This window comes from Mastigoproctus giganteus, chromosome 12, assembly GCF_048544385.1.
Source record: "Mastigoproctus giganteus isolate SK-2022 chromosome 12, ASM4854438v1, whole genome shotgun sequence".
NCBI lineage: Eukaryota > Metazoa > Arthropoda > Arachnida > Uropygi > Thelyphonidae > Mastigoproctus > Mastigoproctus giganteus.
Window position 1 is genome coordinate 89,719,047 of NC_143586.1, and position 26,768 is coordinate 89,745,814.

A 26,768-nucleotide genomic window follows, 5' to 3' on the forward strand; every position below is an offset into this window, starting at 1 on the left:
TCTTCTGAAGTGGCTTCTATAATTCCCGCTCTCTCTTTCAAAACAGTCCGAACACGTGCCGCCACCAGCCAACATCCATTTACTGTCTAACTTCAAACCCACAGAACCAACTTTTCATCTTCCTCATTTATTCATTCAATTGCCGTTTTCTGGAACAACCTTCCTTCATATGTATTTCCTGAAAATTACAATCTACAGAAGTTAAAGTCCAATGTCAACAAATATCTTCTTTTGTCTTCTTAATCTCCAACCCAAGCACGGTACTAAGTACTATAGGTTCTAATACCTCTCGTGTTTGGGGTTCACATAAAAAAAAAAAAAAAAAAAACCTATACTTTCTTGTTTTTGATGTGAAAACATCTATGATAGCACTGGAGTAAAACCAGTTGGTAATGAAATCTTCTTACGTAAATGACGAAAATGACGTCACCTAAATGACGCTAATTCAGTCACTAACATGGATTCAATAGAGTAAGCAGTGGGTAGTAATATTATGCATGAATAAAAGCTTGGAAGCCACTGAAGAAGCCTCTCATGTCGAAAAGTAACCAGTTCAAAAACAGAGAGAATCAAAAAATGCAGACTTTAATAAAATCTGCTTCTCAAGATTTTGATCAACATCAGCCTTGCCTTCTAAATAGCATAAGTTTCAATTAAACTGTTTAAAAATTTAAATGGTTCGATTCAAGAAAGCAACAATAAAACAATTACTTGAACAAACAACAATCACTTCTTGCAGTAGGTTTTGGTTATGATGTCCATACTAGTCTACAAATGGATTTTGCTAACTATTGAATTGTAAAAATACCGAATCTAATTTCAGTTAACAACCTATAAGAGTATTTTGAAGATGGCTAAAACTCCAGCTGAGCAAAATCGAGAGAAGTAGGCAAGGATAAAAGCTTCAAAGCCGCCAAAGAAGCCTCCCATGTTGACAAAAGTACGATTTCAAAAACATAGAGAACGAAAAAAAAAAAAATGTAGAGTTAAATAAAATCTGCTTCTCGAAATTTTTAGAAGCAGATTTTATTAAATTCGAAAAATACATTTGGATCAAGTGAACTTCGTCATTCAGATCAGTGTGAAGTGATGCCTTATCTTCTTTATATGGTCATGAAAATAATGAGACTAAGAACTCGAGATTCGTTAGCAGTTCCTTTTAAATATGTCAGAAAAAGACACTAAGCTCACCAAAGAACAAATCCAGTCTCGAAAATACATCAATAATTGCATTGAAAACAATTTAGTGTTTTTGAAATCAATTCCTAATTCAACTTACTACTGGACACAATGTAAAAGAGATCTGTTTTCAATGATCAGACAATTGGGTAAACCTACGTTCTTAACTTTGAGTGCAAACGAAATAAAATAGTGCCTAAATTGCTAAAAATTTTATATAAATTCAAAAGACCATTTTGGATATCCCTGATGAGCGAGCATAAGCTCTTCATTTTCTTGAAAAGGCAACATTAGTTAATGAAGATGTCGTAATGTGTGCAATTCATTTTAATAAACTTGTGGATTGTATTTTAACTTTACTTCAGTCTAAGCGTTTCAGTCCATTTCGGCAATATTACATCAATTATTTTCAACAGATTGAATTTCAACATCATGGCAGTCCACATGCTGAAATTCTTTTGTGGCTTAATAATGCTCCTAAAGAACATATGGGAAATGGTATGAACACAACAATAGCTATGATAAATCAGCTCATGTCTAGTTCTGCTGCAAAAGCCTCTGGTAATATCAAACTCAACTCATAAACATAGTTTTACTTGTTTATGAGTTTGGAGTTTTGAAACCTCATTTATGCCATCACGATCTACACTGATTTTAATTCCCATGCCAAAAGCAGACACTTGACGAGTCAAATATAATGCTAAATACAAGGAATTATGGAAGAATCTAGAGGACAACAAATATGCTAGTATTGATAACTTCTTTAAAGAAAATTGCATTCATTCAGAATCATTATATCGACTTACTTTGAGTTGGTATTACTTGGCCAAAAGTCTTTCTGAAACAAGAACCTCATTAAAAATGGCATAACCCCTTCAATCCTTTTGCGTTTAACTTTTTAAAATCTAACATGGACATTCAGTTCATCACGAAAGAATATTCTTGTGCTGCTTATATCATCAAATATGTAAATAAGATCAATCATCAGATTAGCAATTTACAACGTAAAGTTATTGAAATTATGAATAACTATCCTGAGTTTGGTATCATTGAAATTACAAGGAAAATAAGCATTGACATGCTGAACTGTGTCAAAATTACTAGTCAAGAGGCTGCTTGGTATTTGCTTCATCAACCGATGTCTGAGAGTTCAGTTGTTGTAACTTATATTCCTACCATGTGACCTATCAAGCGACAGTGTAATAGAGAATGAAGAAATGGAACAAGAAAAGCATGGGTGACAATTCTTTGGCAAGTACGAGAAAAGGATGATGAGGAACAAGTTCAAACTGGCCAGAATTTGTAACAACAGCTTTGACCTTCTACCGGTAAATAACGGGCTCACGCCCTCTACTTACTCTACTGAATCAACATTAGTGACCACAGTGACGTAATTTACATCGTTTCCTTTTCACATTTTCGTCAAAGATGTTTTCACATAAAATATCTTTCATGCATACAGGGTACACGGGCTTTTTTTTTTTTTTTTTTTTTTGCTGCAAGGAGTGAAACTCAGTTCAGTCATTGGCTGTGAAACCCCATTTGTGACAAGAAATGAGCTGTGCATTCTGAAATGCCTCTTTGGTTGTCATTGTTGTACTGGGTTGTTATTTGATTGACTGTAGGTTTTCTGTTACACTGCACAAGTTTTATCAGCCTCTGTTGGCTTTTCATATTAACAAACTGTTTCTGACTACATGATCACCATTGACTAGATGTTATCCGGTTATTGGACCAATCTCGATGCACCTAAGACACAGTCATATGTAATTCCAGTAGGGGTACAGTTTCCGAAATACTCGTACCAATGTGTCTGCTGCTGACTACCCTGCAACATTCAGTCATTTAAATCTTTTGTCTTTCACTGAATTGCACACAGTGCTGTGAACTGAAGGAGTGCTCCATTTCATGAAAAAGATGGGTGTACCCAATAATTATGTTATTTAATGAATAACTATGCAAGTATAAATATGGCACCATTAGGACTTAATCCCCAGCAGATTTTTGAAGCCTTAATACCATATAACTCAGCTGAAATTATTAAAGTGCTCATATTTTAAGAGCTTTTATAGAAAGATTTTGCAGTATTTCAATGAAGCAGAAAATCAATATTGCTGTTACCACATTTACGTGACAACCATACTAGTAAAGGAGCAAAAGTTTCTTAGAAAAATTAACCAGGTGGAGGTCAGAAGTTAAATAATTCCATCATTTTGCAAAGTGCAAAAACAGAATTTTTTACAATAGTACTTTGCCAGATCTTGTCCTCACCATAATTAAGATTAATTTAAAATTGCAGTTTCCTGTACTGTACTGCTTTAGTGTACTATACTGTATACTTGATAAAATGCTATAATAAGATGAAGTACTTAAAATATCCTAATTTACAAATACGTATGAAACAATAATCAGACATTTCTGCTACTGACTGTTCTGACTGTCAGTAGCAGAAATTATTAGAACTTTGAACTGATTACAGTTCAAAGTTCTAATAATTTAGTTGTGCCAAGCTATAAAATAACCACAGTATTATTTACAGTACCATTTATAGTCAGTTAAATATACTATTTGTAATTACACAATGAGATGTTTACCTATAACAGAATTTTGTCACTAAAAATTACCTCTAACAACAGTTTTTTATTTAATAAAGTATAACTTTTGATATGGTTTCTTGATTACATACTTAATCTAGTTATGATCAGTGTGATAAAAACTATAAGATGAAATACAGTTCAGAACACAAACAAATAAACCAAAAAAAATCACCAAAAACTCATTAGATAACATAGGTTGCATTAGATAACATTAATTCCACTTACAGTGCAACCAATTCCAGTTTTCACCTTCAAATTTGTTAAATTTCATTCTCTCCAAGTAATTTAGGATTCTGAAAGGCATGGAAAGTTAAATAATGGGGATGTCTCTTTCATTTTACCTATTGCACAAACTAGGAGCATTTTCTTTTGAATTTAGAAAGGATAGTTGTAGACGAGATGTAAGATGTTCTTTTAGCCAAAGGGTTGTTAACTGTTAGAATAAATTACCATCCAGTCATATAGAAACTGGAAAGGTTATATAAATTTAAGGAATGGTTGGACAGATACATGGATGGAACAAAGTGTCTTTTTTGTTCTTTTTTAAGGCTGGCTGTGGTCCATTAGTTAACACATGAAGCAAGAAATAAGGAGATGGCAGGTTATATCCCATACACTTCCAAGAAAAATGCATGGCCCATTGTGAAATGTTGCAAAAAAAAAAAAAAAAAAAATGCTGCCTTAATTATATGCACCGATGGGCCAAAGCATTGACCAGCAAGTCGTTGTGCAAATCGAAGCAACTGCAGGTGTACTACAGCGTGGGTCAGGACACAGTATAAAAAATACCTGATACTGAGCTCCATTAATCAGTGTTACTCTTGTTCTTCAGATGGGAAAGGCAGCGGACTTAAGCGAGTTTGACAAAGGTCAAATTGTAATGGCCAGACGACTAGGTCAGAGCATATCTGAAATGGCACGGCTGGTAGGATTCTCATGGTCAGCCGTGGTTAGTACCTACCGAAAGTGGTCCTAGGAGGGGAAACCCACAAACTGCCAACGAGTTGTTGGACAACCACAGCTCATCGATGTTTGAGGTGAGTGAAGGCTCTCCTGGATCGTACGTGGCAACAGAGGGGCAACTGGCACACCTCGCTGGTAATTGGAATGCTGGTGATGAGGCCCCAGGTGCCAAGTGATTGTGACTGAGCAATTTCTCTGTGCTTAAAATGCAATTTGCCAAAACGTGATTCATAGTTCTTTTATGTTCCTTTCCTTAAAAAATTTATTTATTTAATAACAGCTCTTGTTAAAAAAATATTTGTACAGAGCAAGAAAGGAAAGCCACCTTTCTTTATTTCTTATATTTTTATTACTAACACCTACTTCTTGCTCACACATATCTGATTCACCTCCATCTGCTGACAGGAGAGGATCCTCCTCAGTGTCCACACTGTTTGGCACTTTTGACAGTGAAACATATCCTGATTGAATGTCTGCACTACCAACATGACAGAACATCCATCCTGTTTTCTTTGACAAATCTACGAGAACTGATGACATTACGTATTATTATTGGCAAGGATGTAAACATCAATGAATTTTTCTCTTCTCTAAAAAAAATTGGACTATATCATAAATTCTAAAAGATCTTGGTAATAAAAATGAAGGTGTTACATCAGAACTTTGTTTTTAGCTTTTTCCTATTAGTATTAGTAACGGCCGTATGGTGCAAGAAAGCCTATGGCTTATGCTGCACCAGCCAAAAAAAAAAAAAAAAAAAATCCGAACAAAACAATGATAAAAACAAAAATTAAATAAATAAATAATAATAATTAATAAATAAATAAAAATAATAAAATGAAATTAAAAATTAAATAAAAAGGAAATTAATCCTATCATCCTATGCGCTTCCCTTACCCGAAAGTACTATCCAGATGACCTTTGAATTTCCCCAAACTGTCGGCCTCTACCACCCATGAAGGCAACTTATTCCAGTAATTTATAACTCGCTGGCTAAAATAAAACTTCCTGCAGTCCAATCTAAACATTTCCCCGCGTAACTTGAATTTATGTCCCCTAGTTCTAGCATCATTTATAATCTTGAAAATTTTGTCCTCATTCATTTTACTGATGCCTCTCAGAGCCTTAAACACCTCAATCAAATCTCCTCTAAGGTGTCTAGTTTCCAAACTCTGCAACCCACATATTCGAAGTCTTTCTTCATAAGGACGCCCTTTTGCCGATCTCACCAGGCGAGTTACCCTTCTTTGCACCCTTTCAAGAAGCTCGATGTCTTTCTTTAGGTGCGGTCTCCATACTTGAACACAGTATTCCAAGTGTGGTCTAACATAGGCCTTATATAATGGGATTATCACGTCCCTATCTCTACTTGCAAAAGTTCGATAGATCATCGATAGGACACCATGGGCCTTCCTTGCAACCTGTTTACAATGCTCAGAGAATTTCATGTCTGACCGTATCGTAACACCCAAGTCCCTTTCCTCCAGTACTGGGTTTAGTTGAACTCCACCAAGTGAATAAGTTATTTTGGGATTACTGTTTCCCAGGTGTAATACCTTACACTTTGTTGGATTAAAGCACAGCTGCCATTTTTCTGACCATTCTTGAAGTCTATCTAGGTCTCTCTGAAGAAGCTCAGCTTGACAGTGATCATTAACTACTCTACCAATTTTAACATCATCTGCAAATTTAGACATCACGCCCTCTATCCCTTCATCAATGTCGTTTATGAAAATTAAAAACAACAGTGGTCCTAATACTGATCCTTGGGGAACCCCACTTCTTACATCAACCCAATCTGAGGAATAGCCATTTATCACAACCCTCTGCCTCCTGCCCTGAAGCCATCCTTCTGTCCATCTAAGGATTTTCCCAGTGATTCCAACCTGTTCCAGCTTATAAAGCAACCGCTCATGTGGGACTGAGTCAAAAGCTTTGCTGAAATCTAAATAAACAATGTCGAAATTATTCCCTAAATCCAGCTCGTGAGTGACCCTTTCGAAATAGCGAACCAGATTTGTTAAACATGATTTTCCCTTTACAAAACCATGCTGAGTATCCTTGAAAATTTCAATTCTATCCAAATGATCCTGAATTCCACCCTTGATCAATGCCTCCATGATTTTCCCTACTACTGAAGTCAGACTGACAGGTCGATAATTTCCCACTTCACTTTTAGAGCCACCCTTATGTATGGGAGATACATTTGCACTTTTCCAATCCAAGGGAATCTCCCCAGAGTCTAGTGATGCTCGCATAACCAGCCTCAGTGGTTCAATGCACTCGCTTGCCGCCTCTCTCAAGATTATAGGGTATATTCCATCAACTCCAGGAGCCTTACTAGTCTGTAGGCTTGAAAGTTTTTTCATTAAATAATCTTGCGAAATTTCAATATCATTAATTACATATTTTTTAACTTCGCTCCCACAATTTCCCATTGCCACAAAAGGCTTTTCATTTGTAAATATCGATGCAAAATAACTGTTGAGTTCATCTGCAACGGCAGCTGGTGTATTTATTACTATCCCCTTTCCCTTACGTATAGGTCCGATCTGGTTTGTCCTGCTCTTCTTGGCATTTATATATGTGAAGAATTCTTTATCCCCCCTCTTTGCTCTGTTTGCTAGTGATTTCTCATAAACTGCCTTTGCCTGTCGAACCTTTTCTGTGGCTCTATTACACACCACCTTGTAGCTGTTATAGGCTTCAGTACTTTTTATTGCTCTGTAACGTTTCCATGCCACCTTTTTCTGCTCAAGTAATGTGGCAACTTCACTATTCATCCAACTTGGAACCCTTCTCGTGGAGTATTTTTTTAATGGTATATACGCATTCAAGGCATCTGTGATTAATGTTTTAAAAGCGTACCACAGTTCAATTGTATTCATTCTCTGCGCGATATCTACCCAGTTAATAGAGGCCATGTAGTACCTTAAGGCATCGTAATTTTCTTTTCTGAAATTAAAACTATGAATAGGTGCACTATATCCCTGAATAATCTATGAATAGGTGCACTATATCCCTGGCAGCTTATGCGCCCCTAAACCCCCATAACACACACACACACTGGTGACGAGAGTAACGTATCACAACATACAGTACATCGAACCCTATTGAAAATGGGGCTGCATAGCTGCAGGCTGCTCCGAGTGCCCATGCTAACCACAGTTCACCAGCGACAGCGCCTACAATAGGCATTCGAGCATGCAAACATTGTTGTTTAGCAGATGGTTGTTACTGATGGCTACATTTCTGGCTAATGTGAGTTCTTTTAAAGCTTTGCCTTGACAAAGGTTCAGGACTCTCAAGGTGTAGGTGCTGAGGACCCCAATATTTGTGCAATGAGAATGGCAGGAACTGAAATTAAGTAATACTCCAGTAGCAGTTGGTTTTCTGTATACAAGTCTTTCTAGGTCATTAGGTATTCTTTCTAAGAGAGCATTCAAGAACTTTAAATAAATTCCAAGATAGGCTATTTTGAGCTATTCTCAAAGGATATTTTGAGCTGTTTCCATCTTGAAGTTGATTTGACTCGAAATTGTTGAGAATATTTTTAGTAGGTTTGGAGATTGTCCTTGCTGTGACTCCACATCATTAAAATGGTATTGACATAATGGCCTTGGTATATGTGTTTTAAGGATGATATTTCCAATAATTTTGATTCCAAGTAGCTAGTGTTCCTTAGTGTAGTATAGGTAGGTTCTCTCCACATGATATAGGCAGTTTTCTCAACTTAAAATCCATGCCCAAAAATGGATTTTTAATAGAGAAATCCATAAAATAGAATAGTTCATTTAATTATTCGAGCTATTTCTGTCAATTATTCCTTTCATAGCAATATGCCAATTAAATAATTCATCTAATAAAATGACTTTTATTAAATATTATTAGTTGATTTAGTATGTTCTTGTTAAGTGTATAAATGTAACTACAGTGTCTGTATAGATTTTGTAACAGGCTTGATGCTCTAAATTAACCAGTCTGCATGACATTTTTCTGTATTTGGTTTCAAATTATTCATACTAGTGCAAGAACTCAAATTGTTTAATGTACATAAATTAATGATTAATGACAAATGGTATAAATGTACATTATTATTATTATTTTTTAATATATTTCTAGATACTGGGAGAACTTGAAAAACATTTGTGCCTAACAGAACATGAATGGATCAACTACTTATCTGATTTATATAAGCATAGCATTCCCAGTCCTGGAGAGACTGTCTCACTACCCGATAAAATGGAAGTTAGTACCAGTTTGGATTTCATTTAGTTTTGATATAATTGATACATAAAATTTTAATTTTAAGCACTTTAATTTTAGTCTTAATGGACTAAATTTTATATTTAGTCCATTAATAAATTGGGCCAGCGAAGTCTGATCTCTAAGTACTAACACCTGAGTCTCATGCTGGGTTTTGAATGCTGCTCTACACAGATTTCTTAGGCATGTCTTGAACTGTATCACGACCTCTCCTGACTCCTGTTTAGCTGTACTAAACTGCTGTAATTGTGATATCAGGGGAAGCAGTCACTCAAAACATTTTACAAAAATTTCTTTGAACTGCTCATAATTTTCCTCTGCTCGTAATTCAAGTGAATGTGAGAAAAACTCCACCGCTGTCCCCTTTAGTCTAGACTTAATTACTGTCAATTTCTCTCTATCTGTCCAGTTTGCAATTTCAGCTGTCTCTTCTAAAGTTTCGAAAAATAAGGCAACCAAAGCACCCTCATCCTCTTTACCCAGATAAATTGGTATCAAATGTATGTAACCTGTGATCGAGGCTAGGTGAGCCCTTGCTTGCTCAGGAACTGTTTCAGGTTGTGTTGGAAATGATGTTTCTGATCTCACCCCCTCTATGCTCTGCCTCTCCATTTTTCTGTGGTATTATTATCCCCCTCCTTTTTTTTTTTTTTATTTAATACAATTATTAATACGTAAAAGACATGACATAAAATGTACATTTTAAAATCAAGTCGGCGACAAGCAGCAACTTGTGTGAACTTACAGTTTTTAATTTACCTTTGAATTTGCTTTAAAAAACCCACTTTTCTTTAACAAGATCCTCTAAATGTGAGTTAAATACTACAGCCGAGCTAGTTCATAGATTGTTGCCGCTTATTACTGTGTAATAATAATAATAGTAATAATAATACTTCATAAATACTAAATACAGAAAATAGCAATCAAAATAATACAACGTATTTCTTTCTGCCAATCTCAAAAAACACCAGGAAGATCGTAACTATAATTATTGTTACTCTATATGGGTATCCTATATGGGTCGTGGAAAACCATTTTGTTTGCATTCTCTCTCTGCCACTTATGGCCTCCTACTCCTGTGGTACACTTTGTCTAAGATGTTCGTCTGGTTAGGACATGGTCTAAGCCCTTGGCAGTCTACGATTGTGGGTCCTCTACTGCTGCAGCTTCGACGAGCGTTGTGTTTAAATTAAACAACTGCTAGGACTGTTTAATCCCGCATTTTGAGTACATACTGCTGATCAGGACTATGTGAGAGTATTGGTAGCGGAAGTAAAATCAGAGAACTTGGTAACATCTAACAATATTTATTACAAACAGAATTAATCATATACACAGTAATCTTTCTTGCTATCTGGTTATTATTCTTACTTATGTTGGTAACGGGTTTGCACCTGGGATAATCGTAAGGACTTTGGCCGTTTTGAATATCTTTATAATGCTTTCCTTTCTTATGCCATTTAACAGATAAATTCAACAGAACTGATCAGTTGTATTCATTTTAAAGAGAATTGTCAGGAGGATTTCAAACTATTAGGAAGGAAGCAGTTGGTTTTAACACATTTATTCTATCTTAACATTCACCATTCACACAGAAAGAAACTACATGCTTACCAGGACTAGTTGTTATCTTCGAGAGCCGATAGTTTGGCTTCCATCCTTCTGGTAGGATGCTAGGGTGTGGTCTCCTCTGGACTCAGGGATTCTCTTTGTCTCCTTGGTCCTCCCACTTCTGTTACTTCGGCCAGTTCGGGCTGTGACAATGTCTGAAAAGGCTTCAGTGCTACGACGACAATCACGACGATGACAGTGGCAACAACATCGATAACCACAGTAACTCTCTTTTTCTTTTCTCTCCTCCTCTGTCTTGTCCCTTTTTTTGGATCCTTTTATATCCTTTCGTTTACTTTCCCTCCAAGACCAACTCTCTTTCATTGGCCACTACGAGTCACGGGTTTACTGTCCATGAATGACTCACCACCCAAGAGGAGTCCATTTGTCTCTGGTTGTCTTATTTGGTGCCATGATGTCAGAGATATTAATAAAATCCTCCACCTACTTTCCCACACTGGCTTTCCTCTTGGCCAGACTCCCATGACATCCTTTCTGGCCATAAAATCTCTTTAAGTATTGTGGTTGGTGCAAGAAACCAGGCTTCTGCGTTCTTTCCTTGCATGTTAATTAATTCATTTCTAGATAACATTTCCCTTTGGTTAACGGTTTCCTCTGGACAGTGTTTTGCCGTGATTGTTATGTTCTTTAGCCCACATGTGCTGGTAGGAACTAAGGAGACTTTGCCTTACTTCTTATCAGATATGGGAAGAAAATCGTGCAACCCAGTTAGGGTGAGAGGTTTTCACGTTCCCTAACATCCAGACTTTTCAGCTACTTAAGGAAAATTTTTCTCTTCTTCCATCTACTACTGGGTTCCCATAAAACCACCCACCTACTTTCTTTGTGATTCAACTTGGTGTTCCTCTGGTACAGTATTGACAAGTTAGTAATTGATTGAATTGGATAGAGTCACAGGGAAAGTAAAACTCTCGGGCTAACATATTAACATTCTTTTGCCTTTCACAAACCTACAATACTTCTTTTTTTCTACTATTCTTACCCTTCTAGTCCTTGGCAATTTGTGTACTTTTCACCTCCATCTGTGCAAACTTTATCAGACTTATCTATTCTTAATCACTTATATATACTTCTACTGCATCCTCTACTGCTGCGTTGTGTGTTTTGGTGCATCTGTCATACCTTGCTTATTTATTTTTATTTTTATCCATCAACTGAAACTTTCATTTTATTACATTTAATATATATATATATATATATATATATATATATCCAAGTATGTAAAAAGCAAATAGGATAGTTAATTTATATCTAATTTATAATATTATTTCTAATATATAATATTAAATCGTCACAGATCCGATTAATGCCATCAAAAAAGATTAAACATTACATCCGTCTGTATATTATTTGAGTTAAGTTAATGGTGGTAAGTTATAGTGTATAAAATGAAATGAAAGCTAGTAAGATAGCTTCTCAAGAAAAAACCAAAAAACCTATGCGGGTGCCCAATGTAACCTGGAAAAAAATTATATATATGCCAAAAAGCAAAGCAAGGAAAATCTTGCATATCAATAACTAAAATAAGCAATAAAAATGTACAATTAAAAAGTTAATTATAGGCGATAAGATACATTGAAAGGGACTTTTTCGAGGGCTAACCCTTTCAATGTATCAACCATAATTAACGAGCTATCCGTTTCTGTAGTCATTGTCCAGCATAACTTGTCCGAATGATGGTAAAAATAGCCAGATAGTGACTTTAATGAGATAAATAATATATAAATATATTAACCAAAGGTATTTACGTTGATATATTCCAATTTAGCAGTAAGCTGGCAAGATGACTGTTAGCCCAACGGATAGTCAAAATTTAAATTAGAGAAAGAGATCCATCTATTTTTAGGCTTATGTGTGTAGTTTATAATATATGTAGTCTAAGCGATTGTCAAGTAACAGTAGAAGCTTGCGCTAACTAAGGCGAACGGAAAAAAGTAAAAGTATAGAAATAGTAGAGATCCCCCTCGAATACTCTAATAGTTCATGAGGTATGAAAAATAGGGATAAAAAAGTGAAAGTTAAAAAAGAAAGAAAATTATATATATATATATATATATATATATATATAAGAAAATTATATATATATATATATATATAAAAGCAAAGTTATAATAATTAAGCAAAAGGAAAAAAAAACCTGACAGATGGAAATGTGAAGAGCACAGGGTGCTCAACTAGTAGAGAAAAGGAAAGAATAAAAGGGAAAGAAGGTGAAAAAACCTAAAGGATACTCTAAATTATATGAAATGAAATTAAAAGCTGAATTAGAAAGCCAATTAGATGGAATGAAGCTAAAATGTAAAAATAAATTATTAATATTAATGATTATAATAAACTAGCATGCATCAAATAAGAAGGTGGAGTTTTTTTTTATTATTTTTATGTAAGAAAATATATGAAAATTATCTTCGCTCAGCGGAAAGTATTTTAAATGTAACTTCCAAGGGGAATTCAAAATAATTCACTATAAAAGGACTTAATTAAACAGAGATCCGACTGAGTAATTTAGAATTATAAAAATGGTTATACAGTTTTATATAGAAAATATCATAACAATAGACAGTGAAAAATGAAAATTTAGTTAAATAATTTTAAGCTTATTTGAATAGTAGGTAAACTTGTGAAAAAATTTACGGAATATAACAAATTTCGGAGTGCACTGCATCCAAATGTCACACATCACTGTTAATAAAGGTGTCGGCATGCCGTACCGTTGTGCACCATTCCAAAAAAAAAAAAAAACACTGCCTATAAGTAAATGATGTAACATTGTTATGTGGGAAATATTAAAAAAAAATTTTTTTTTTAACTGAGTCAGGACATGGAAAAATTACCATGCAACAAAATTATTGCTGTCAATGCAAAAGGGATCCTCCCTCCAAACCAGTATCAGGAGGTGGGTTCAGGATTTTCGAGCAACGGAAAGTGTGATTGACCTGCCTCAAAGTGAAAATGTCCATGCATGTCTTGAGAAACCATTGAAAATGTCCAGGAGGCAACATTCCAGTGCGGTCCTCAAAAGTCACTTCATCGTACTTTGCATGAACTGCAGTTACCAAAATCAACAATCCATAAAGGTTGTATTCATTGTGCTACTCTAACTTGCTGCCCTGTTTGGATGTGATCTATTGTACTGAAGCCGCTTCTGAATCCTCTTGTTCTTTGAGTTGTGCCATATCAAGTATTGTGTGTATCTTTGTGAAAACCTTATAGACAACTGGCAATAGGCTTATTGGTCGATAGTTTTTTAAATCTGCCTTTTTACCTGTTTTGTGCAGTAGGATGGCTTTGCATTTTTCCATGCTACAGGTACTTTTGTTAAGTAGAAAGCAATTTGAAAATAGTCTGGCTAGAGCTGTACATGCTGGCTGGTCTCCAGCTTTCAACATTTCAATAGTGACTTTGTCGGGTCCTGCTGCTTTACCATTTTTCGTTGATTTTATAGCATCTTCTACTAAAATTTCTGGTATAGCTTCTGCATCTGATGTTGGATCCAGCTGTTGTCCTTTATCCTTATAAAGATTTTAATAAAATTCTTCCACTGGTTTTAGTATTTGTTATTGGATTTTTGTTGGTGTGGCATCACCAAGCTTCAAAGCAAACATTTGGCTCTTGTGTATAACCATTTTTTGTTTTGTGTTCGTTAGCCCTTGATATTCTTCTAGTATTCATCTGGCGAGATCAATGTTAAACTTGCACATTTCTTCTTTTATGCACTTTCTTATGGTCTTGCACATTTCTGTGTATTCTACCTTGTTTCTTATGTTACCACTTTGCTTCATTTCTCATCACTTTTTCATCATTGAGATCATGATAAACAAATTTTGTTCCTCCACAAATTCAATTAGTAGCTTGCTTCTATCATCTGACAGATCTTTCCCCATTTTGGATCTTACCAGTTATCACATTGAAATCTCTCCTGCTTGTAAAGGCACAAGCAGGAGAGATTATTCTTCAACTTCATCATCACTATGACTACTTGTAGGAACATAAGCTTGAATAATTTGAATAATACAGAGACTGTATAGCTTAATAGCACAGTGAGCAATTCTTTCAGTAATACTTTCTTCTTTTATGGTGGAATCTGTTAGTATTTTGTTGATCAGGAACCCAATTCTACCACACTGTCCATTATTTGATCCTTGTAGTATGGCCATCTTCTAGTTTGACCAAATCTTCATTCTTTCTTCAGATCTCACATAAACTGATGATGTCCCAATTGAAGTGTTTCAGCTGTTCTAGGTGTGAGCCTGTACTCATAGATCAAATGTTAAGCATTCCAATATCTAAAGTGCAAATGCAGTGTGATCAAGCCCGGTGATTCTTAACACCCTCTGCCATTGAGCTGATCTTCCCACTGCTGTAGGTAGTAGCTCGCAAGCCTCCAGGGAATGAGGGCTATTATTTTGTTGTGAAGGCATGTTGAGGGAATGGACCATGATCTGCCACATTGGCCCAGTGCAGGTTGGCAGTTATTGAATTGATTAAGTGCCTTAGCTTTGATCTGTCCATCATGAGTGACCCTGCTAGGAATATATGCTCCCAGTGGCATAGTTCTCAGCTTCATTGACATGAACTTCACAAACACCCCCACCAATGTTGATCCATGGGAGTGGTATATATGTATGTATGTGGAGAATTAGATTGTATGATTATGTGAAGCTGTGTGTGTTGTTGATTCTAGAGCACAGCAACTATTGAAGCTCTAAAAGGACTATAAAGTGTTTAGGGCGTAAGCCTCAAGCTATGGAAAAGTCTAGACTATGTATAAGTATAGTGCAAAAGCATCAATAATACATAGCCATTTCTGAATAAACAGAATATTTATAAGGTGATATAACATTTTAAGTTATATCTCATATTGTGAATACCTTCACAACGAGTTGCCATGATAGTACACTACTTCAAATAAGTAACGCTTCACCTGAGGAGAAGACTAATGTTATTTATTCTCAGATGGGTGGTGATATCCATATGAGAATAAGTAACATTAATCTTCTCCTCAGGTGAAGCTTTACTTATTCGAAGTAGTGCAATATCATGGCAACTCGTTGTGAAGGTAGGTATTCACAACATGAGATATAACTTAAAACGATGCCACCTTATAAATATTCTGTTTATTCAGAAATGGCTATGTATTATTGATGCTTTTGCACTATACTTATACATAACTCTAAAAGGAGCAAAAGAAATAGGCTAGTTAAAGGGAAATAGTAAGGGTGCCATAATCTAAAACTGAAGAGAAAGCCCTGAAACACATGTGCGTGCACACGCACGCACGCACACACACACATGCACAAAGCTAATAAAGTTATTGCCAATTATTAGTATAAAAATACATTAAATGGTACATTATCAAGGGTTAGCACCATTCATTACATCCCAATAATAATTAACAGAAATTGTCTATTTTTGATTGCTGTTTGCCAGTATATACAGGACCTAAATCAGTGTTCTCCCCAGAAAATTTTTCCAGCCGTGTAGCATTATGAAGTAGCCAGGTGGGGAAATGTAATACTTTGCAATATTATAAAATTTTCCGTTATTTATAAATGTGACTTAAGTGACCCAAAGCAAAAAATTAATTGCATAATTTAACATTATATGCTCCTGTCGCATTGACCTGAATCGCATAGCATGTTCATGTCATCTGACTGAGCCTTATACACTCAGTCAGATTTTATCTGACAATGACAATGTGTCAGCTGTTTTTAGGTTTTTAAAATCAATAAACCTTTTTGCTTGTATGTAAATATATCTTTATATTAGTTTACCTCATACATATTTATATTTTTATACATATTGATATAGTGACCTAAGCAACTACGTCACTACAGTTTTTACTGTTATCTAGTATGGGATGTGATTTTGGCACAGTATAGCCCGAGTTGCTGATGCGGCATTAAAACCCAAGCAACCAACCAACCAACCAGCCAGCATAGTATGTTAAAATTAATATTGATTGAGATCAGTGAGCAGTACCACACGGTACTGCGAGAATCGCTTATATTTTAGCTGGGAGGTCAGTTAAATTCACTGGACAGTGTGCCCATTCAATAGGTCCTGGGGAGAACACTGTATATGTAGATCAGTAAGCTGTATTTTGAAAATGTAATACATTCTCAATAAGTTAGTATCTTACTTTTTTTGTTTTTATTATCTCTCTCTCTCTCTCTCTCTGTTTTAATTTTCATTGTATGTTTCATAAATATTCGTATATTGACACAATATTTACTTTTTGTTTAATGCATAGGCTGACCACAAAAGAAGTATTAACATTATGCGGCCTCAGGAGGATCGTATTATAAGTGTATGTACAAAAAATCTTTCATTTTTAATTGAGATTGTTGCACTAGTACTAGTTGCAGTTGTACTAGTTTTGTTTAAAGAGTAGTAATTTATGTGATATAAATGCATAAATCAACAAGTTATGTAATGATTTTTCCATTTTCTTTGATTAGCAGAAGCAAAAGTACCTGATTAATTAAGTAATTAACAATGTACAAAAAACTTCTTGCTTTGTTGGACATATTTCACAATGTAATATTTTCTGAGCTTCCTCAGATTTTTAATAAAAATTAAAATACAAGTATTTTTCAGATATTCTGTGATTAATAGAATAAAAAATAGTAATCTCAGTTCAAACACTGACATATGTAGTGCTTGAACTGAGAATTTTTCTTTTCTGCATGTCCGCCATTCTTTCCTCCAATCAGTACACTACCATAAACAAAATTTTCAGCATTTTGGCTGATTTCAGTATATATGAATAACCATATGGAAAAATTAAAATTTTTGGATATTTATTTGTTCAGTTTTAATGAAATTTATAATGGCTTGACAAATATTTTTAAAGGAGCCAAATGAAAATAATAAAATCTATTCACTGGGAGTCAAGTTGTGTGCATGATAACACAAAAGAAAAAAAAAATGAGGCTATCTTGATTATCTGTTATTTATATGGATGCATAAATAAACAGTTTTTTTTTTTTTTTTTGTATTTTTTTACTTGCCACAAGTCTTGATCAGTGCACTAATAAACACCAAAACAACAACAACCACAAGTCTTGAATATTTTTTTACCACAAGTCTCGAACTTGAATGCTGTTTGTTATTGGAATATGATAATAGAAATCACTAATATAATGAAGATCAGAAAAATTTATAATTTTTCTGATCTTTGTTAGATTCCATAGTTAAATTATAAGTTACAGAAGGGCAGGGTGAGCGTAAAGTCTTTCCCTGATTAAGTAAAATTGTAACTTTAAAACTGTGCTAGATAGAAACTTGCACCTTGTGTCATAACGAAAGCCAATGCTTAGAGTTTTTTGCACTGTACAGTTGCACAATCTGTGGACGATCTAGGTAGTTCTACAATGGATACATTGCTACAATTACTAGTAACGAAATCGCCAGTTACAGTTCAGCGAAACTTTAGAAGAGACTATGGGCGAGATCTGCCAGATGTTAAAAACATCAGAGGTTGGTATGCGAAGATTAAAGGGACTGGCAGTGTTGGGGACCTTAAAAGAACTGGTAGGCCTAGTGTGAGTGAAGAGACTGTTGATGCTGTGCGTGATGCTTTTGAATGCAATCCTCGGAAGTCAACTCGTTGTGCATCAAGGGAACTTGGCATACCTCAAAGGACAATGGTTAAAATTTTGCACAAACGGCTTCATTTGTATGCATATAAGGTGCATATTGTTCAAGCCTCTGAGCAAGACGATCATCCCCAACGTGCTGCTTTTGCTACAGAAATTCTGCAGCGAGTTGATGAAAACAGTGATTACCTTAAGCATGTTTGTTTTTCTGATGAGGCTACCTTCCACACCTCGGGGAAGGTAAATTGACACAATGCCAGTATTTGGGGGTCAGAGAACCCACGTGTTGTTTTTGAGAAAGAGAGGGACAGCCCTAAAGTGAACGTTTGGTGCGGCCTAAGGCACAACAAAGTTATTGGACCTTTTTTTTTTTTGTTGAGACCACCATTTTACCGAACATTTATTTGGACATGTTGGAGCAATATGTTACACCTCAGAAGAGTTTCAGCCATGGGTAATTTTCCAACAAGATGGTACACCATCACACTGGAGTTTAGTTGTTCGTGAGTTCCTGGATGCTACGTTTCCTAACCGATGGATTGAGAGTGATGTTCCAACACCATGGCCAGCCCATTCTCCGGACATTACCCCTCTTGACTTTTTTTTATGGGAATACATTAAGGACAAAGTGTATTTGAATCCAGTTCGTGATTTTAAAATTTTAAAGGAGAGGATAACGTATGCTTTCGCGACAGTTACTCAAGAGATGGGGAAAACATGGAGAGAAATAGAGTATCGACTAGACGTTCTTCAGTAGTAAAAGGGAGCCTGGAGAACTCCCTTTTACTACTGAAGAAGTAAAAAAAACTTTTTGAGTTCAGGTAAAACTTGCAAAAAACTGTATGTTTGTACCCAGCATAGTTCTTGTGTAATAAATGTTTGAAATCAGGGAAAGATGTCATGCTCACCCTGTATATTTATATATGCATATCCTTTTATTTATAGGGAGAATTGACTCAGATACTTCAGCTTCTTGATGTTGATATCTTGATAAAAGTTGTAGCTTCATTATTGCTGGAAAGAAGAATCCTACTAGTATCCGAGTCATGCAGGTCTGTTTATTTTAACTATCACATTTTATTTTAATTTTCTTGGTTTATGAATTATTTATTTTTTCATTAGAGTAATTAGCTTTTTCTGTATGATAAATATAGTAGAATATTTATACAGTTATTAATTCAAAGGACCAAAATGTATCTACAAGATAAGAATATTATTAATAATGATTAATGCAGTCATTTTGTCAATGTGAGAAAGATAATTGTGCTGTGGAGAAATTAATCCTTTTAATACCCATATTATTAATACCCATAATAACTACAATTTCTGTTTCAACTCTCCAGGTTTATAATGGAGAATCCATATTTTTGACCACCTTCTCTGTCTGACTGGCATAACATCATTTTGTCTATCTTTATTTAAAACTATTTAACATAGTTTTAAATAGTAAAACTATTTTAAATCAAAAATTTTTAAAAAATTTTGCAAATTTCTGGTTATTTTTGTTAAAGAATTGGTCAGGTGTGCTAGTCTGTGTGTTGCTTGACATACAATGGAAGCTGGAACCTGAAAAGCAGCATTGTTTCCTTTAATGCATGATTGCAGCATTTCATCATCATTTATATCTCATTGTTGTGACCTTTTCTAATAAAAACAATGGATAAAGGGATGGTTGAATGGGAGATGACAGAGAGTGGTAATCAGTGGACACTGCTCTTCATGGACTAATGTTATTAGTAGAGTTCCCCAGAGTTTGGTGCTGGGCCCATTTTTGTTGTTTTGTGTATTCATCAATGATATTGATGAAGGTAAATCAGACTTAATGTCCAAGTTTGCAGATGATACTAAGGTTGGCAGAGTTGTTAACTGCGCCTCCGTAGCCAGGTAGGAAGGAGCAGCAGTGCGTAGCACACGCTTCTTGATTAGATCGGGGTTCGAACCCGTCACCACCAAATACGGAAGATGCGGAAAGGTCAGGGAATGACCACCGCATATTCCCGGAGCAATATGGCCTTAGTTGCTAATGCGCCTAAAAACCAAATAAACAAACAAGCAAACAGGGTTGTTAACAATAGTAAAGACAGTATGCTACTGCAACTGGATCTAGATAAGTTCGGCAAATGGGCTGAGAAGTGGCAACTGAAGTTTAACATTGACAAATGCAAAGTACTGCATATGGGTAGCAGTAACCCAAGAGAAATGTACCAACTGTGTGGTGCTACACTCAGTGAAGTGGAGAGTGAAAAAGACCTCAGGTAATTGTGCAGTCAGATATGAAGTTTGCTGATCAGTGCAGGTGAGCTGTCAGAGTAGGTCATGGAGTCTTGTCAACGATATATAGGAATTTTGCTAGCAGGGACAAGCAGGTGATTATCCCATTGTTCAAGGCAATGGTCAGGCCACACCTTGAATACTGTGTACAGGTCTGGTGGCCTCATTTTAGGAAGGATGTAGAGTTGCTAGAATGAGTACAAAGAAGGGCAACAAGATTAGTGAGCAGAACAAAGGAGTGCTCTTACCAAACTAGGCTTAAGTTCTGCAAATTGCAGTGCCTAGAGACTAGGCAAATATGAGTTGATCTGATTGAGGTGTATAAAGCCTTGAACGTAGTAAGCTCAATGATGATGGGATTCTTCCTCTTGCTTAGATTAAGAACCGGGGGGGGGGGGGTCATAGACTCAAATTGAGTAAAGACAGTTGTAGAATAGATGTGTGGAAATTTGCCTTTAGCCAGCGGGTAGTTAATTGCTGGAACAGACTTCCATCTCTTGTTGTGGAAGTTGATAGCTTAAATAAATTTAAGGCTGAGCTGGACAAGTATTTGGAGTGTGAATAGATGGGTGAAATGGGACTTTTTTTTTTTTTTCTCTCTCTTTTGGCTGATGCTGCATATACTTGCTTTCTTGCATCATATGGCTCAACTAATGCTAATGTAGTGTGACAGTGTGGTGTGGCGTAACGGTGTCCAGTAAGTTGTAAAATTTCAGACAACATACACAAGCTACTCCATGTATTATTAATTATGGGTAAGGTAATACATTTGCTTTTACATACTATATGTGGATGGCGTTTTCCAATTTCGAGTGACAGGAAAATTAATGTAATCAAACATTTGAAAACAAATAAGCATAAGGACAACATGCACTATGTAGAAAAGAATGCAAAAATAGATGTATGTAGTATTTCACAGTGACAAAGATACTTTCATATGTGCCAAAAACTATTTTTGCATCATTTATCATAGAACATAATCTTCATCTAAATAGCGCTAATCATGCAGAAATATGTTTCCCAACGTTGAAAAAAAAAAAAAGTTGATGTAAAAAAAACAGCTGGCACTGTTAGTTAAATTGCACAGAGAGAAAGAAATGATAGTGATGACATACGAAAAATATGCCATTTTCAATTTGTACAGATAACAGTTATCAAAGTGATTCCAAACTATATCTCATTGTGGTGACTTTTTTCTAATAACAGGGAAAAAAATCATAAAATTGAAATTGGCTGGTGCTCAGTGCATCATTGGAAGACCCTCTACAACAGGGGTGCCAACCTTTCCCTGTATGTCACATATTATGTTGCATCATGATCCACCTTTGGCGCAGTTGAACTGATGTTCCTGGTGCCATCTCTATAAGTCACCTGCTTACATAATCAGTGAATTTGTATTTAATTACAAGTTTCTATAATCCTTCCTTAGAATTATAAATGCCATACTGTGATCAATTTGTGTGTATAAACTCAGTCGAATAAAAATATAATAAAAAAAATAAATAACAAAATCACAGTCCACCTAAGATGGGTCTGGAAGCTACCGGAATTGGAACCCCCTCCCCTACCATGGAGCCATATCTGGTGCCATCAAATATTTTTGCTAACTGTGTAAAGGAATTTTATGCTAAGCACTAGTAATAAAAATTTTTTAAAAATTAAACAGTTTTATGTTTATAAAATAAATTTAATGCATGTAAACAATTAAATGTTCATCTTCACAGAATCAATAGATGTGTGGAACTTATTAGTGTCTCTACATACCTGTGCTAAATTAAAACTAAAAGGCAATGTATATGAACAGGTAAATAAAGTTCAAACATATCAAAACCTAGATCATAAAGATCATAATTTCTGGTAATAGTGGAATTTAAAAACTGTGTGACAAAGCTTTCCAAACTATTTGGATGCCAATGTACTATGCACCTACTAAACATTATTTGACACCCCCACCTTGTGTTTTGTTCCTTACCTTTACATTGATAGCAAATACAGTGATATGCAACTTCCTTTGTTTTGAACCAAAAACTTGTAAACAGGAGTGAGAGCGAAGTAAGATGTGCTTTAGTAGGCACAAGCTTAACCAAATCTATTTTGGTTAAGTAATAGATTAGGTCAGTTATTAGCTTTTTAAGAGAAAGAATGTGTCCAGATCTCACTGACCTCCAAGTATGAAGCACACAAATAAATAAATGTAAATTTTTTATGTATTAATCAGTAGTTGTATTTATTATGTATTAATCAGTAGTTGTATTTATTATGTATTAATCAGTAGTATCGATGAATTACATCAGTATATGCAGTGAAAGGAAATCAGAGTGAAAACAATGCTGATGTATGTGATGTCAAAATTTGGCAACACCCTTTGGGACATGATGTGATATGCTCTTTCGAAAGCTCTGCTCTGTTTAGCTTGATTTTTGATTTTAAAACTCGTATAATTTTTTACATTATTTATTTATTTATTATTATTATTTTATTTTTATTTTTTCCATGTTGAGAGGTAGGCCACTAACAAGATCTGCACAAGTAGCATACATGCCGTGAGTTAGCCACCCATGCTCTGTTGGGTTCTTCATTGGGCATCTTCTTCTGAATATATGAAAGCATTTGAGATTCCTTTAAAAAACTGTCTTGCACTTGATAATGCCCCTATTAAAGTAATCCTAAAATCTGGAATAGCAAGGATATTAAAAGAGGAGATTGAGCAATGGTGGTCATAGATTGTCCTTGCCATCTCATTAATTTGTGCTGAAAAGGGAGCTGCATGCCTTCCTGTGAAAAGTGGAGAGATATTTGGTGAACATTTACTACTATCCAGATGATAATTGATAGAAGTGCTAAAAGGTAAGATAGATTTAAACAGTTTCAATTAATGCAGGTGAAAAAAAAGGTGAAAAAAAGGAGGTGAAAAAAAAGAAAAATTTAATCATGCATCTGTACACATTGGCTGTTTTTGGATAAATGTTTAACTAGATTAGTAGAGCAAGGAGAACCTCTGACAAGTCTATTTAAAGAAGAGGTTAGAAGTGGTGAAAAAAGTCAAATTGGTACTTTTCAGAATTATCAAATTGAAAAGTACAAAAAGTGATCACTAGTGAGTGGTGCACTGATGTCCAGATCTAGTTTGCGATCCAAAAAAAAAAAGTAATGAATGAACCCAATTTAATGAACTTCCCAAAAGAAAGGACTTCTGACGAAAGCAATTCTGAACATGCCAAGCAAGCTGATAAATCTTGACATATTATCCTCACTTGTGGGAAAGTCTTATGTCCCTCTCTCTTCAATAAAGCAACTTGCTTGATTCTTTTAAATGGTATAGCAGCATTTGAAAATACCAACATAGTTCTTTGATCTAGTGCACCTCACATCCATGTACAGAGATCATTACTGTTTTGGTCATTACTTCTAGATGTATGAAGAATGATCTGAGAAAAATTTCTTATACCAACAATTTTTAAAATTTCCACTTCCATTTATAAGTATATTACCAGAATAGACATAATCAAAAAGATGATTCTGACTTATGGGCATTTCGTTTGCCAAGGTTATCAAGAATCTGAAACAGGAGGAGAAGATTCTGTTCTTTTGTTCAGTGAGGAAGTACTTCATTGCTGCAGCTGACTACATGATACAAATTCCCATTGAAAAATTATATTCTTATAGATGCTGAGGTAGCACAGATTTCACCAGTTGGCTGTGAATCATTTTGAAATTTGAAATTTTTTGTGAAAAAATTTAAAATACTTCTTGGTATCATTGAAGATAAAGAGATAAGCAATGGATTCTTTGTAGTGTTCTGTTAATTTCAGCATGAAAACCTACCAGAAGTTATTATAAAAGTGGAAAGAATAGTGGGCTTTGAAAAAATTTAAAGTTGGGGAACCAAATTTTTTCAACATTCAAAAATGTAATGTTGAAAAATAAAATTCTGAAAATTCATAAATAATGGAAAGTAAAAGTTTGAAATTCATAGATAAAACCGAACACTTACTTTTGTGCTGAGCTGTAAATCAGAACAAATCTCCAAATTTTATTGAAAGTTTATTCCACATATATAACCATAACACAAGCAGAAAACAAATAAAGATGTGTACCAAACTATAAACCAATACAAAGTTTTGCTGCTAATAGCTCACAGTTCAATCAATGTGCTGACAAAATCAAGCAGTTAATTTCATGTGCCTTTACTTTTGTACCACTCATATATTGACAACTTATGTGTTATGGCTCAGCACTTGGGTGCTTTTTGAATGCTTATATATAGTAGTGACATATCACTTGTAGTACTGTGTGATTCTTATATGCATCAGACTCAGCAAACCTGTTATTAGCCAATCCAAAACAGCAGGGCCATCATTATAAACAGAACTTTGATTCAACATTTCTGAAGAGGGCAAAGTCTGAAACAGTCATAATCATTTTTTGCATAACCTACAATCCAGACAGAAATCTGCTGACAAGAATTCTAGGTAAGCTAATATTTGAATGCATATGTTGGCAGTGGAATTTAATTTTAGTTACAAAGTCTGGACTTTGAAAAAGTTCCTGCTCTTTCTGAAAATCTCTTGCCTTCCTACATCTTTTTTACAAAAAAAAGCTGTAGAAAGGCAGGAGATTAATAGTTTTTCCTGTAGCTTCTGTAAAATCAAACAAGTAATCAGTTGGCTGCTATGCAAGCTGTACCTTGAAATGAGTGCTGTATAATTGTACACACCTTCAAAAGAGAGAGAGAGAGAGAGAGAGAGAGAGAGAGAGATAGTCCATATTTTGATATGGATACTTGTAATCCATCCAAAACAGGCACATTTCTTTCTTTCAGCATTATTACTTATTTGATAAATTTTGTAACTTAGACATAAATCATTCTTGCCAATTACAGCAAGAATGTATAGCCAACTTATAGCTATGTAAGTTGGCTATAGAGCACTTTCATGGACTAGTCTGTACATAATATGTAAAATAGTAATGTAGTACAGCCTATAATGTTTAAAAAGAAAAAAATATTGATTAATTAATAGAAAAACTATCTAAAGTTGAATGAATCATGTTTTTTTTTTAGATGAGAAATGTATCATTTTCCACTTTATACAAATGGCTTAACTCCAGATTTCTAGTTAAGTAGCCAAAACTCATATAAATTTTTTTTTAAGATTATGCTGGAATTATTGTCATTTTCTAGGCTTTGTCTTTGGATTACCTCACATCTATTTATTAACCTTAATCTAAACATTATACTTGTGGACAAGTTAATGGAAAGAATAAGTACAATATAATTCAGATGTAGCTCCTTTTGATTATTATGATCAGCTTGTTTAAAAGAGTTCATGGACATTAAAAATTTATAAATAATGGGGAATGCTTTAAAGTTATGATTCTATTAACCACAAAGATTCTTTTAAAAAGTAATTCTAAATTTAGCATAAAGATAGCAGAAATGTTTGGATATTAAAAAGAATTTGCATTGTTGATACTTAATGCTAATACAAAAATTTTTAAAAAGAACTTTTAAAGAAAATCCTGTTCACATTTGAACCACACTTTTAATTTAAATTACTAATTATGCTTATCTGTTTTCTAATTCACGTCTACCTACCTTTTGCAGCACATTATTTCAGTCTGTTGATGCTATTTTGTCTTTGATATATCCTTTCCATTGGCAACACTTAGTCATCCCTGCTCTGCCTCATTGTTTCCTGGTTCAGTGTTGTGAAGAATCTCCATATATTCTGGGTGTTCCAAGTGTGAAGTTCCATGATGTCGTAGAACTGCTTTCAGATCAGGTAAGAAAGAATATGATTGATCATGAATATGATCAGATCAGGTAAGAAAGAATATGAAGAATATGATATGAAAGAATATGAAAGAATATGAAAGACCATGATTGCTCAATATAATGCTTCTAAATCTGCACTAATTTCAGCGAATAAAAAAAAAAGTTACTAAAGTGGTAAAAGCAATAAAACCTGATAGAACTAATTATACAATTAAAATAAAATAGTCATTTTTTTTTCAATTTACTTGCTTTTCATTTAAGTATGTTTCATTTAATATAGCCAAACAGTATATAGAGGCCCCAAGTGACAAGCATTTTCCAAGTGATCAAGTGATTTAAAGTGATTCTATAGTGCACTTTTACATTATATTTAGTTTATTACATTTATAGCAATCTTTATTTTTCAGTACTTAATAAGTAGGTTTTGCTAAAAGGACCTAGCAAACTATCAGAAAGGAAAGTCACCTTTCTTTTTTTCTTATT

The 26,768-nt window shown here is 34.7% G+C and overlaps 1 protein-coding gene across 1 annotated transcript in view; it reads left to right on the forward strand.

The window, feature by feature from the left end:
- The window catches only part of LOC150077259 (uncharacterized), a 196,479-nt gene that overhangs the window by 117,123 nt on the left and 52,588 nt on the right, over positions 1-26,768 (forward strand). The window contains exons 10-13 of the mRNA XM_090385833.1: positions 8,862-8,987; positions 16,891-16,947; positions 19,184-19,290; positions 26,115-26,292. Coding sequence (XP_090241959.1) covers positions 8,862-8,987; positions 16,891-16,947; positions 19,184-19,290; positions 26,115-26,292 — 468 coding nt within the window. The remainder of the gene's footprint in view (positions 1-8,861; positions 8,988-16,890; positions 16,948-19,183; positions 19,291-26,114; positions 26,293-26,768) is intronic.